General features: G+C 38.9%; 1 protein-coding gene across 1 annotated transcript; it reads right to left on the bottom strand.

Moving 5' to 3' along the window:
• Positions 1 to 5,916: 5,916 nt before the first annotated feature.
• LOC119983329 (ascorbate transporter, chloroplastic-like) lies at positions 5,917 to 13,998 on the bottom strand. The gene is made up of 11 exons (XM_038827000.1): positions 13,774 to 13,998; positions 12,003 to 12,592; positions 11,762 to 11,869; positions 11,431 to 11,586; positions 10,156 to 10,371; positions 9,557 to 9,766; positions 8,659 to 8,796; positions 8,040 to 8,141; positions 6,987 to 7,052; positions 6,529 to 6,613; positions 5,917 to 6,426 (listed from the first exon to the last, which is right to left on the bottom strand). The coding sequence occupies exons 1-11, from the start codon at positions 13,826 to 13,828 to the stop codon at positions 6,329 to 6,331; spliced, it is 1,824 nt and encodes a 607-aa protein (XP_038682928.1). The 5' UTR covers positions 13,829 to 13,998; the 3' UTR covers positions 5,917 to 6,328.
• Positions 13,999 to 15,193: the final 1,195 nt, after the last annotated feature.

The raw sequence follows: 15,193 nt of genomic DNA, 5'->3' as shown, positions 1-15,193 counted from the left end.
GCCACCAGGTACTAACCAGGATCCATGGTCCAGACAGCCCAACCCATCACCCCCTGGCCGCGCCACACGCCTTGCCAAGACACAGGTAGGTTGTTGCGAGACTCGAACACAAGACCTCGCCTTTAACATGGGTCCTATTACAAGGCACCACATGCTACCAGCTAAGCCATGGCTTAGCTGGTAGCATGTGTCGCCTTGAATAGGGGCATATATTAAAGGGTGAGGAGTTGATGTGTTCGACTCTCACCAACAACCTACCAGGTACTGGGTGGCGATGCGTTCGGCCCAGTGTGGTGATGGGTTGGGGGTAGCGGTCCATGGGCCCGGCTGGATCCTGCGGGATGGGCCGTTACATTAATGGCAGTCATTGGGACGAACTTCAAATCATATTGAGCCAATTCGACTAACCATTTGGCAACCCTTCCAAACATGTCCGCTTTCCCTAACAAGGTCTTCAATGGATATTCTGTCACCACTTCCACTGGGTATGCCTGGAAATAGTGGTTCAACTTTCTAGAAGCCATTACCAATGCCAAGAGAAGCTTTTCCAGGGGTGAGTACCTCGTTTCAGCATCTAATAGTGTCTTGCTTACATAGTAGATTGGGTACTGGACCTTCTTTTCTTCTCTCAGGATTATGGCACTGACGGCATGCTCTGACACTGCCACGTATAGTTGTAGCGTGTCTCCTTCCTTGGGAGTTGCTAACAGTTGGGGCTTCTGCAAATAACTCTTTAACCCAGGAAAAGCCGCCTCACATTCATCATCCCATTGGAAAGCTCTCCCCGACTTAAGCAGTCGAAAGAAAGGTCTGAATCTGCCTGAGGATCTACTGATGAACCTGTTAAGTGCCGCCGCCATTCCGGTTAATTTCTGTATCTCCTTCACTTTAGTGGGTCACTCCAAGCATTGAATGGCCTTGATCTGTGCTGGGTCGGCCTCGATTCCTCTTTGTGTAACGAGATGGCCTAGGAATTTGCCCGTTCTAACTCCAAAAGCGCATTTGCTTGCATTGAGCTTTAGGTTATTTTTCTTTAAGACATCAAACACCTCTTGAAGGTGCATCAAATGGTCCTCTTGAAATTTGATTTTGACCACCATGTCATCTATGTAAACTTCCATAGTCTTGCCAATTAGAGGTCCAAAGAGTTTCGTCACCATTCTCTGAAATGTGGCACCTGCATTCTTTAAGCCGAAAGGCATTACTTGGTAACAGAATATTCCCTTTGGGGTAATGAACGAAGTCTTCTCCTGATCAGACGGATGCATTGGGATTTGATGGTACCCTCGGTATGCATCCAGGAAGCTCATTCTTGCCATTCCTGATGTCATATCCACCAATTGATCGATTTTAGGAAGCGGGAACAAATCCTTTGGACATGCTTTGTTCAAATCAGTGAAATCAACACAAACCCTCCATTTTCCATCCTTCTTCCGGACCACCACTGTGTTTGAGTGCCATTCGGGATATTGTACTTCCCTGATGGCCTTAGCTTCTAACAAGTTTTCTACCTCCTTAACCACGGCCTCCGTATGCTGTACGACTGACCTTCTCCCCTTTTGAATCACAGGTTTAAAACCTGGTTTGACATTTAACCTATGGATTGCCAATTCCGGATCCACCCCTGGCATCTCATAGGGAGTCCATGCAAACACGCCCACATTTCTCCTTAATATCCCAATTAAGGATTCCTTCTCTGATATAGACAAGCTAGTTCCAACTAGAAAGTATCTGTCAGGACTTTCTGGTGTAACTTGAACCTTCTCAAGCTCTTCCATTGACTTGGCTGCTGGCTCCTTTCCAACTTCCTCTATGACTGGAGCCTCTTCTTCCATCATCATTATTTTTCCTGCTTGCTTTGTTTTTGCCATAAAACATTCTTTTGAGGCAGCTTGGTCTCCTCTTATTTCCACCACTTTATCCCCGAAGGGAAATTTGAGCATCTGATGATAAGATGAGGGGACAGCTTCCATTAAGTGAAGCCAAGTCCTGCCCATGATTGCATTATACGTTGAGGGTAGATCTATAACAAGGAAATCCACTTCAACTGTTCTTAGACCTGCCGTGACTGGCATTCGTATCCTTCCGAGAGGCCAAACTGGGGTCGCATTAAGGCCCACCAGATGTGTTGGAACAGGAATCAAATCTGCATGAGTTTTCCCTAACTTTTGGAAGAGTGAATAATACATGATCTCTGCAGAACTTCCTTGGTCTACCATCATTCGCTTCACTGTTGCTGCTCCGATTTGCAGGGAGATCACGAGAGCATCATTATGCGGAAAGATGACTCCTGTTGCATCTTCCTTGGTGAAAGTGATTGCAGTTGCCTCCCTTGGTCTCTTAGTTCCCAAACTGGGATTAAGATCCATCCGCATTACCTCTTGTTGGTGTCGGACCCTCCTATACTGCGTTCGCCTTATCGCATTACCAAGTTGTGCATCCGGTACCATTGCATCAATAAAATTAATCACGTAGTGTGAAGGTTCTCCCCGCTCTTTTGACTGAGGTTCTCCCTTCTTTTCGGCAGCGGTTTTTTCTTTGTCAATAAATTCCTTAAGATGACCCTGTTGAACCAATTCTTTCAAATGTCGTTTGAACTCTCTGCAATCTTCTGTCCTGTGACCTTTGTCTCGATGATAGGAACACCATTTGGATTGGTTTCAAGTGGACGGATCCCTGACATCTTATTTGGCCGTCGAAAATACGGTTTGTCTGCGATCTGAGGAAGAATTCGAAAAATTGGGTCCTTAAATATTGTTTTTACCGCCTCGTAAGAAGTGGGTTTTGGGTCCTTCTTCGAGTCTTTTTCTTTCACGTTCTTCTTTTCAAACTTCTTATTTTCCTTTTTTGTTCCTTCTTGAGAAGCAAACTGCCGATCCCCTTGTTTGTCTTCCTCTAGTTTGACGTATTGCTTAATCCTGTCCTGAAGCGCGACCATATTCTTGGGTGGAGCCATCGTCAAACTTTCTCGCAGTTTATAATCACGAGGGAGCCCGAGGTGAAAAGTAGCCACTGCGGTCCTTTCATCACAATCTTCTATATCCGCATAGGTATCTGAATACCTGGCAGCGTAAGCACGGAGTGACTCTCCTCTCCTGAGATGTAAAGCAAATAGAGTATCCAATGTCGCTGGATCTCGACTATTTGCTATGAATCTTGCTACGAAGATCCGGGCCAACTCCCTCCAAGACGAAATTGAATTCTCTGGAAGTTGGTGAAACCATTTCATGGCTGTTGTCCCGAGACTCGGTGGAAACATTTTGCACATGAGTCCGTCTCGACCTGCCCAAAGTGCCATCTTATGAGTGTAGGCTGAAATATGTGCTACAGGATCCCTTTTTCCATCATAAATTGCAAAGGTTGGGGGTGAAAACTTGTTTGGTGGATCTTCCAGTCGCAGAGCCCGCACGAAGGGTGTGGAAGTCATTTTTTGAGGCTTTGCTCGGCCTTTTTCTGAGCACTCCATAAAACCTCCCCAGTATCTTTCTTCATCTGAATTTTCGGGGAAAGGCTTCGGTGTTTTATCCTCCTAGACGGCAGCGGGGATTTGTACCTTGCACCCCTTGGAGGAGGAGTATGCCTTCTCATCTCCGTAATTGGTCCCCTCCTCCGACGAGACCTCCCAGTGCTCCCACTGTCTTGCTCCCGAACACGCTTCGGATCCGTATCCCTATCACCTCAGACAACACTCTGGATTTCACTAGCCAAACGCTTCCCCTTTCTCCTCATGCTATGGAGTCTTTCCCTTAGAGCTTGAGCATGCTCTTGTCTCTTTTGCAAATCTTCTTCTGCCCTAAAAAAGGCTTCTTCCAGTTCCAATTCATTTGGAATTTGCTCTTCTATTTCATCATGATTATGCCGAGGCCTCTCCTCTTCTGGACGAGGCAGTTCCTCCTATCGTGATTCTTCCGCTTCTTGAGACATGGCTTATATTAATGAACGATTTCCCACAGACGACGCCAATTGTCGATGTTAAATTTACACCGAAGTATAGAATGTGTATTAAGTAGAAAGATTCAAAAGAATAACAACACAGAATTTACGTGGTTCGGCAACTTGCCTAGGTCCACGGAGTCTGATCTTTTATTAGAGTCGATTGTCGATGAATGCTTACAAATGTCAAAGGAAATGTATTTATAGGCTTGGGATATGTCAGTTGATGCGGTTAATTGTCTCTGGTAACTTCTCTTGTAACTGCTCCTGGTAACCGTCGATAACTGAGTATCGGATGAAACTTTGTCTGGAAGAACCGTATATACGGAGTGACTACTGTCAAAACTGCTTCGGTCTGGGAGAACCGTATATACGGACTGTCAGATGAACTGCTTCCGTCTGGGAGAACCGTAGGTGTACCTTTTTACTCCACAGCAAGTAATGGGGAATGCGAAAGGGGAACACAGACGTTTTTGTTTTTGAGTTTATTGTTTGGACATATTTGCTCTTGTTGCGAGGCACCTGCTCTGTGCGTTATTGTTGGTGTCGAGCATAAGTATTGTAGAGTTTGGAGGGGATCCAACCTGAAGCCTGGCATTAAAATGAGTTTGGGCCAAAAACTTGCCCTTTCATGGTTTTGGAGTAAAATCAGGGGTAAAAATGTACTTGAGCAAGAAGTGGACCTTAGAGGGATAAACTATTTTGGGTTGGACTTAGTTGTCCATAAGTTTCTAAACTGGTATCGCCCTGTGATTTTCCCATCTTGTAAAACCCTATATTTTTAGGAGTCTAATTGAACTAATTTATAAATTTTTAATTTTTCGGTAAAAATTGAAATATGAAGTAGGTGTGAAATTGAGAGTAATGTAAAAGGTCAGGGGTTAAATTATGTTTGATTTAAACTTAAGGGTTAAAATAAAAATAACAAAAACTTTATATATATATATATATATATATATATATAATAAAACACTTTACTTTCCCTCAATTGTTCGATGTGGGACTAATAGGAATTCCCACACATCATTCTGATGTGGGAGTTAAGTGCAATTTATAAGAAGGACAAATGTCACTTCTTAACATGTCCAACGAGTTTTCACATGATAGGAATTGGGTCTTGATTGTGGAGGCTCGTTGGACTACAGCCGGTGCATGGGTGCGTGCGCCCCATGGATACGGGTTGGACATGTTGAACTATTCGGGAGAGTATGGGTCTGGGCTCTCCAGCATCCATGGAACACTAGCTTGGGAAGGGTCCTTCCTTATAAGGGACTTTTTATCTTAACATAATTGAATTTAGCATTTTTGAATCATGTTCAAGTAAGGTGTTTTGGATGGTTGAGTGAAACAAGTCAGGTTGTTGGTGGTTGTCAAGTCAGCTAAGTGAATTGGTACAAGCTACCTTCAATTAGTCAATAATAAATTGATAAACAAAGCTTTAATTGATGTACAAGTTATACCATATTTTATAGCAAATTAGGCTTTGAAAGTTTAGCGGGAAGTTACGCTACTTTCATATTTTTGGACTTCATCTTTTGGACATTCAAAATAATAAAAATCTCAATAATATTTGATATCCCACTTATTCTAACAAATTAGTTGAATGCACATGATCCAAGTGAATTCGTAAACTTCACATACCCCATATGATACACATAAAATCTTATATGTACAACTCAACATCTTGGATAACTGAGATACCAGCCGTTGAATCGGTATCATAACTGGACATCGAAATTCTTGCCGTCCAGACACACCCAAGGGGTAGTCCTTATTTTCAGTTTCGATTTTCAACTAGATAGCAATAAACATGCATTTCACATCATTAAAGTTCTATCAAATCTACAAGATACAACCAGGGTGGAGCACATCCTCATTGAAGCTAGAAAGAACAATAACCAGTGGAGCCTTCCATTAAATCCAGCATCATCATAAATGCATGTCTAAAAGGAAACAAAAAAAAAATGTAATTGAAGGCCAGTAGGACCAAATGTAGTATGTAGATATATCATCTGTTTAGATTCAAAGTCTGCACTCAGTGGTGAATGAAATGCACTTTGGTTACTCTCATGGATGCTATTTTGGATAACTAACAGAAATAGGAACTCAAAAGAAACAACAGGAAAATAGTAGCTGTAGCTCCCTTTTTTCTCCCAAAAGTTTGGATGAGTGAAGTAAAAGAAAAAAGTTATTAACGCTGGTCAGCTGCAAATTACAAAGTAGGGGCTTCAAAAGGTTGTAAGAAAACTTTGGTGGGGCAATCTTTACCCTCTAGTTATTTAGCAAGGTCTTTACTCTTGCATGTGCAGCTCATACATCTATTTTATTTTTCTTTCTTTCTTTTTCCTCCACCAGCTCATGCTCCATCTTGGTCCTACCACCTAAACATTTTTTTTCAGTCAAGAACTTTCTCCCCAGTTGAAAACAAGTTCCATACTAAAGTTCCAAAGATGTAAAGTGCCACCGCCACCTTAAACACGTCATCCCAAGAACCTGGTATATGGAATTTGAGCTGTGAATAATTGACTTGAAACAAATGTGCTGCAAAGAAAACCCAATGCTTCAATATAAAGAAGTCTAGGAGGCCTGGTTTACCTCTTTGGAGTATGTATCCCGTTGCAGCCGTACCAAAGACTCCAGCAAGTACTCCCGCCGTGTTTGATAGTCCTAGCAGAACTCCCTGCAACAGAGCTTGCTAAATTACTCTGAGGATCTTATCAAGGCAGATTAACTGCTTATTAAAAACAATTCTATCTCAAGCATTGGTAATTAGTTGAAGTGATTAAGGAGAAAAAACTACAAAGGAAATAACCAAAAGGCAAAAGAATTTTTCGGCCAAGGAAGTAAGCATTGAAGAATAGTCCAAATTGTCTCTTCATTATCTAACTTGATGAGGAAATTCAAGCTAACTATCAAAATGGTTTCACTAATGACCAAGTATTCTTCCTCTATTGTAACTATACAGGCAAATATGGTCAACGAGAGAGAACAATAGCAAATTCAATTTGATAACTACAATAGCGAGTGATTTAGTTATGATTGCATTAACTTACAGCGTAACGTGGGCCAATGTCTTGGTGATTGGAATAGAGGCCCGATTGCGAGAATGCATCACATCCCTGTCATGAACATAGTACAGCTAATGTCATTAGCTGAAGTTCAAGAAAATAAAGCAGCATTTAGTACGATCTTAATTGTTGATTAGCAGGTCTATTTTGGCTGATAGTATTAAGTATACTGTAGTTATTCCATTAGAAGTCTTAAATATAGTCCCATGCACTTATTGGATGTTACATATACAAAACAATCAGAGAAAATCCAAGCTTCACTAGGGGATTTGAACTCAAGACCACTGACTTTACAGTTGGCCCCCGTCTACTTTACCATTAGGTTACTGTGGCTTGGATTGATTATAGGTTCTAACACACTTTCTCTTCCTAAAATTTTGATAATATTTGTCATTCTTCCATTTGAACCCTGCTCAAATGCCTGCTTGACCTGTTTCTACAAAGAGGTATTTGAAGACTTTCAAACGCAATAAATTGTGAATCTTGGAAAGCCTAGATTAGATAATTTAGATCGTTGCTTACAAGTGTATGTCCTAGCATCTCATTCAGAGCATAGTTGCTGTAATTATATCCTCCAAGGTGACAAAAGTGACAAGATTCTACGGACACACCCTTTCTAAGAGAAAAATTGCACAACAAAAGAGAAAGCAGTGATGGGACACTTTTGTCCACAGAAATTGAATAAACTTTCTGCCTTCATAGATTTTATGCATTTTGTCTTCAATTAGCCCTTGGAATGCTTGGAATAAGCATTCCAACTAAGCAAAAAAAAATAAAATACTACAGTTGTTTCTTCTCTGTTTCTGCCTTTTCTTATGTAAATTTCCACAGGTCAAGTTAGTTTTGAAGAGCAGAATTGCATCGAAGTAACTCTTTCTTGTAATGACTAGCCAGTCTATATCTCCTCTCCAAGGTGATCAATTAAAATGAATGGGTTGTGTATTCATGGTAAATGTAAAGAGAATTGGCAAACAACATATAAAGATTAAAAAAGTAAGATCCCAATTTAGGAGAAACTCCATTAAAATTAGAAAATACCTGGCTGCATGCCATGCATAGCACTGCTAGGGCAGGAGTCCTGACATTTCTCAGCTGTGTTAGGAAAAAAGCAGGGCCTAGAAACCCAATCGATTGCATGATCTGCATACATTAAGATTTTCAGAAAAATATAACTGCAGATCACAATGCAACGACTCAGTAGCAATATAAGAGCTTAAAAACATTGATTAACATCATTCACATAGATTAAAATCATCGATGCTAAAACAAAAACAAAGATTTAATTTCCTGGTTCATTCAGGTTGTTTACCCCTTAAAATAGTTTTCCTTTTGTCTCAAACTATTTCAACTTCCATGCAAAATTAGCCTTATTCAATTCTTGGTTGTGCTAGTTAAGAAAATAAATAATATAATTCATCTTGGTTAGATCCTAAAGCTTTCACTTGTCGCCTTTGCACACCCATTTGAAACACAAATCTTGAAAGCACAATTGCTAGTAGATGGTGTGGCAATAAAAAGGCCACAAATGACACAAAATTACACTAGGAATTGCAGAATCAGTCAAAATACAACACACTGGATGATATAAATAAGTAGAACGTGTGCTGCTCATGGTTAAATCCAAGCAATAAGGAGTAAGAGTGGTATTCATCCTTGCCTTACGAACTGTTGTTATAGAGAGACCTTTGGTCACAAGTGTGTCCGCAATCCATCCTCCAATATTTGCACAAACAGCCATGGTCAACCATGGCAACACACAGAGCAGTCCAGATTCAGTGAGGTTGAACTTCAATACCTAAGAAAATGACCAAGAATGTGTAAGGGATATAAAGTGATGCATCATCTGATAGTAATCATACCTCTTTCGCAAACACTAAAATTAATCATAATGGATTTGGTAATTGGTATTGTAATCTTAATCATCCTTTTCTTTTTTAATTGTTGACAGAATTTACTAAACAAATACAATTAGGATGTGACGAAGAAAACAAAAGATTGTCTCATTGGAGTAATATATTTTAGTGTCTCAAAGGATGTATAATTTGAATTACATCTTTAAGAAAAACATGACGAGAAAAATTATTGCCGCTGTCACTAGAGCCTCTTGACAAATCACATAGCACCATGCTGTATATATGTGAGCAAAATAACAATGAACTCTTCAAATTGCACTAAGGTGTAGAAACATGATCTGATTTGTGCACATGCAGAGGGAGAGGATAAAGGTCCAGGATTCAGTGACGTTGAACTCATCACGTCTACATAAGTATGATAAAGAGATGAAATTTTGAGTAACCAAGGTACTCAAACGACAAAATAACCATTAAACAAATAGCAAAAGTTTCTCACATTTGTTTGATAGGTTCATGAAACAAATTAACAGAAGATGCTGATAAAACTCTAATTCAGGTGAAATTTCCTTGATCTGTCTCCACTTTTAGGACCTTTAAAGTATATGTAAATGATTTACTGATGCCTACTGGAAAGATCAAGGTAATAGATAACTGAAATAACACAGGTTAACAAAAATCAACATCTCACAATGGCCTAATCACCTGATTGTAGTATGTTGGCATCCACGTTAGGAGAATAAAAGTCCCCCAGTTATGGCAGAAATGAGAAATAATGAGAGCCCAAACAGGTGCTTTTGATAATATCAACTTCCAAGGAATGACCGAAACAGGCTCTTTTGACACGCTTCCACCAAAAATAAGCCTTCTCTCCTCTGTACTAAGCTCTGGATCTTCCTTTGGTGAGCTATATGCCTGAGAAGACACATAGAAGAATTTTTCAGAGTCAATTTCAATGGAATAGCATTATTGAAGTTCCCTCCATGTATCCATCTATGCAACTTAAACAAGTTGATGTCTTAATCTTGTGTAGTTACTAGTTCTATGTGAGGCAAGCAAGAACTTCGGTAAATTAAGTGTCTTTCCATAGAGTCAATACCATCCCTAAGAGCATATTTTGTGCCTAGTACCTACACAGGATAATTCAGGGAATTTGCAAAACCAATGCACTGGGTATCGCAGACAGCAAAAGAAAAGAGCAATCATAATAAGGATTATCTCAATATCTATTTTCGTAGCCAAGAATAGTACACACAAAACAGACTTTTTTGGCGACAAAGAAACTGAAAGGACCAGTGTCTTACTTTTTTTAACCATAAAGCAAGCCAGATGCTTCCCAATGATCCAAAGGAGTAGAAGACAGATGGCCAACCAAATTGATGGATTAGAATTGGAGAGAAAGCCAATCCTGTGACAGAACCAAGATACATGCCACTGTAAACTAGTGCAAGTGATCTGCTTCTCTCCGATACCGGAACCCACCTGGAAAGTATGTTATTCATGGCAGGCATTGCAACTCCCTATAAAGAACAACATTAGATTTCAAAAATTGATGATCCCACTAAGAAAAAGAACATAAAAATCAGAAGTGATGCTTAGATAGTAGAAAACTGTACACACAATAATGTAACACATCAAGTCATTTCAAAATATTTGACCAAATATAAGAGAATAGCAGGAGCTTGAAAGCATTAAGATATTGAAAATCAAATAACACGAAAAGATATTGGAAGGCCAGATCTCTCTCTTCCAAAGGACTTTGCAATCAATAACATTGTTGGGTTAGTTTACTTTGTGCATGTCCAACTTTTTCAGCTGCCAATTATTATCTGCCCTCGTTTTTATATATCAACATTAGTTACTGATACTTCAAAGATCCTTGCTATCTTGCATCATTATCATGGATACTAAGTGCATCATGTGCTTTTATATATAATTAGGGATGTAATAATCCTAATTTTTATACCAATCGATCCTTGAGAATACATGAAGTTATGAGGAAAAAAAACTGGAAATACATATGATGGAGATCGATATTGCAAACATGAGAAAGCGAGAAAATGAGTTGAATCTTACTCATGTCCTGGACATTGTACTTGTGCGATCTAGAAATGTGTGTGTGCATGCACGTAGGTAGTACATTAAAGATATGAGTATATTAAGTCAACTCCCGAAGACAATGCTCCCGTAGTGGGCGGGTCGGGGACAGACAAAATGTACGTAGAATTTACCCGACATAATATGTGGAGAGACTGTTTTCAGAAATTGAACCTATAACCTCTAGGTTGCACCCCTGTAACTCTACCACTGGGCCGCATGTTCGTCTGTATATTAAGTCTATGTTCATTAGATAATCCATCAAACATATCCCAATCTTTTTAAAACATGTACCAAAGTATCCATCACATTTAGCTAATATGTATTTGTACGTCATTGTACATCAATCATACAGCTTAGTTAGCCACTGATATTGAGAGGGACAAAAACTTAAATGAGCAGGTGACTGCATGAGTAATTATGAAAAAAGTAAAGTTTAACAAAACCCAAACGAGTAAATAATTAAATAAGGGAATGCCTACCTCACCGATTCCCATGAAGGCACGCATGGTAAGCAAAAAGGGGAGTCCAGTCCTAGCAGCAATGGGTGTCAAAATTGTAGCCAAAGACCACCAGACTACTCCAAAACCCAACACTACTTTCCCACCATATTTATCTGCCCATATGCCTCCAAGAATCTTAAGTACAACATATGAAGAAAAAAAAAAGTTAGATTGGGGAGAAGACAAGAAAGATCATTAACCTCAGGTGATTAGAGTGAAGGAATCATATGGATGTCATAACATTCCATGAAAACCATATATGTTAAGGTCAATCTAAGCCGATGCATGTTGATGCAACAAAGAGGTAGACCTGAGTAAGTAGATAGCCCCAAAAGAAGGAGGACTGGATTAAACCAACTGTTGCACTGTTCCAGTTGAACTCTTGCGACATTGGAAGTATTGCAATACTCATATTTACCTGAAGCAGATGTTTAAAGTTAGCAAGGATGAAGTGAAGAATGATGCTGAAATGAGTGTACTGAGTTCAGATACTTGAACCACATATATTAAAAATAAATATAATGATGAAAATTAAGATGGGATTTACTCACACGATCCATGTTACACAATAAAAACGACATGAAACAGAGTAGTACAATCACCCAGCGCTTTGGAAACCGCTCCCACCAAGGTAATTTGCCTTGCATATTTCCATCAATTAAAACAGCCTCACTTGACCCCTCTGTAGGTTTCAGTGGCTCCATATTCGCTTCTGTTATGTCATAATCCTCTGACTTATAATAACAACGGTTCTTAATTACCTTAACATGTTCAGCCTGCCGCCATCGCATACTTCTAGTGCCAAGCAAGCCCGCCGAAGGATCTGATGGTAGACAACATTTACATCTACCTAAGCTTCTTAGCCAAGGATGCATGCTCTGTTCCTTTTGTCTAAAGTGCAGCGACATTGAAAAAGAGCTGTCCCTTCTATGATTTGAAGCTACTTTAAGTTCCGAACTTTTTTCATTTGAATGAGTGGCACAAACTAGCCGGCCATATGAGTGAGCAGGCAGAAAACCACTTGCCATTCTATTAGTTAATCTTTGGAGAAATACGCTCCCCTGTGTATATTGTGCAACAATGACGCCTGAACGCCCTTCCCTTTGACATGAAAAGGCTTGTTCTTTTTGGCACAATTTCCCTTACAGGAATCAAATAAAAATTTAAAATTTCAGAAGTTTCCAATAATCTATTCAATTATGAAATATTGCAAAGAGCTAAATTTTATGCTAATTCACTAAGACCTCAATACTGCCATAAGATTAAAAAGGTAAATACAATAACATCAACAGCAAAAAAGAAATAGAAAAAAGAAGGCATTCTAGATGCTTCATCTCACTAATTTCTCTCCAAATGGTTTGTTGTAATGCTTGAGAATGATTGGACCTAACACATGTAAAGTGAGTTGTGCACCTACTCTAAGAAAATGGGTTATTCTCAAGTTTATGATTTCTTTTAAAACAGCAAACTATTAATAACTGTATGCAGCATTAAGATCAGGTTCCAATTATGGTAAAATCATTCTTGAAGATATCACAAAAACTGATGTCTCTCAAAATAACAATTCAACAATTTCCAGAAGCTAGATTAATAAATATAGCAAAGAATAAAATTTTATGCTAATTTCACTTGCTGCTTCACCTCATTAATTTCTCTCACAAATTGTTATTTAAATGCTTCGTAATGATAGGGACCAAACACAGATACAGATACAGGGAGAGTGGGTGCCAACTCCAACAAGGCGGATTTTCTAAGGTTCATGATTCCATCTAAAACAACAAACTATTAAAGAGTTGCATGCAGCATTAAGATCAGATTCCAATCATGACAAAACCATTTAAGAAGAGACCACAACAACTGGTGTCTGTAAACAAACTAGGTGCTGAATTCATATCCTCCGATGCACTAATTTAAAGGAGAAGGTCCAGAAGGAGTTGCATGAAGCCCACCCCAATCCCAAAATAGGGTTAAAAACAAAAGGCTTTAGTTTGCGGGCAATTATTTAGTTTTGTCGGATAAAAAAATTCAGCTTCTCCAAGAAAATCCATTTGAAATTCAACTTTCATGAGAAAATTCAGCAGCACATAAACCATAAAAGATTTTCTGAATTGCTGGAGAGTGGAGAGCTAAACTACGGAATTCAATTTCAAAAACATGCCAAAATTTTTCATGAAATACACAACCTCTCCTCAATTAACTGAGGAACTCCACTGAACAAGAAGTCACAAAATGCAAGTGAGAAGTTGAGAAAGAGAAGAAAGAATCGTTGTAATGCAGCTATAGTTTCTGCTCATACCAAAACTCGAAACAACATATCAATACCTGAGCCGACAAAAGAACCGAAATTCCGGTTCGAAATTAAGCCGCCGATAGACATTGAAGAAGAAGCACGAGCTCTGAGAACTGAAACTGAGAGAGCTAATCTACAGCATTTCAAGGTCCAAAACTAATAATAAGACAGCAATTCGACTGTTTCTCCCTCTCCCTCTCCCTCTCTGGTCGTTCAGTCCAGAGGCAGAGAGGATAACAAACACTTGTTCCGTTTGGGATTTTTATTTTTATTATTGTATTTAAAAAGCGGGGAAAAATCTCAGTCGTATGCGTGGACAAAAGCAAAGGAGGGTCGAGACTTTGACACGTGGCATATCGTCTTCTCGAGGAAGAGATGGGTGATGGAGAGACGACAAAATTATTAAAATACCCCTCCATGCAGTGCGAAATCAAGGTGGTGTTTGCCGGGTTGGTTGGTAAATAAGAGGAGATAGAAAGGGTGTGCGGAGAAATCGAGGTGGAGAAATTTAAGCCGTTGACAACCGACGAGTCCCTTCTGCAAAAGTTGCATACCAACAAAATTACCGGGAAACGGTTCTTCACATGGAAGATCATTTATTTTTTCTCGTTTTATGTTATTTTAATTTACTAATTAAATTTTTTAAAAAGAAGAATGCAAAAATTCAACCGACGTATCGCAGTATTGTGGAACAATAAACATCAACCTACACAACGATAAATAATTATCCTAAAGAGATAACACTAAGTCTCCAAAAACGTAATTCAATATTACTATAATAATAATAAAGACCTTAATGATCAATATCAAGTAGAAGAAACAAAACATCCAACATAATTAGAGTGTTAGACCTCAGTGGTCAATATCGTAACGAAAAATGTTTAACAAGTCTAACAATCTTCATTATAGATAAGAAAATATAAATCTAGTAAGACACAAGTTACACCGCACCATCACGCCTTTGGGGGTCGATCTTCGTTCACTGTCACTGGGTACATCTCGGTGTTGCCCACTGTTAGTCTAACGTTTGTTTTTTGGCTTTGTAATTCCTCTGTTAAACTTTGTAAATTTTTAAGCTGTTAACGTGACACTATGTGTAACATTTTTTATTATGAAATGAAATGTTGGGTGAACCATTTTCAAGAAAAAAGAAGAATGGGGAGTGGATTTACTGTTTGGCCCAACACAATATGTTTATCAATTCACCTAGCAATGAATGACGTTCTGATGATATGAAGCCCATGTTTCGTTTTAATGTAGTGCAATTGTAATAGGATTTTTATTACGCGTTATCAGAATAACAATTTTTGACATATATTAATAATTATAAATTTTTATAATATATATATTTCAAGCATTGGTAAGTGATTATTAAAAATAAAAAAATTTAAAATTAAATCAAATATTGTCATGTAGTGTGACTACAAGTATGATTACAATACAAGTATAACC

The sequence above is a fragment of the Tripterygium wilfordii genome, chromosome 18 (genome assembly GCF_013401445.1).
Source record: "Tripterygium wilfordii isolate XIE 37 chromosome 18, ASM1340144v1, whole genome shotgun sequence".
In the NCBI taxonomy this organism is placed as follows: domain Eukaryota; kingdom Viridiplantae; phylum Streptophyta; class Magnoliopsida; order Celastrales; family Celastraceae; genus Tripterygium; species Tripterygium wilfordii.
Note: the sequence above shows the minus strand (reverse complement) of the source record. Positions and strands in the feature narration are given on the sequence as shown.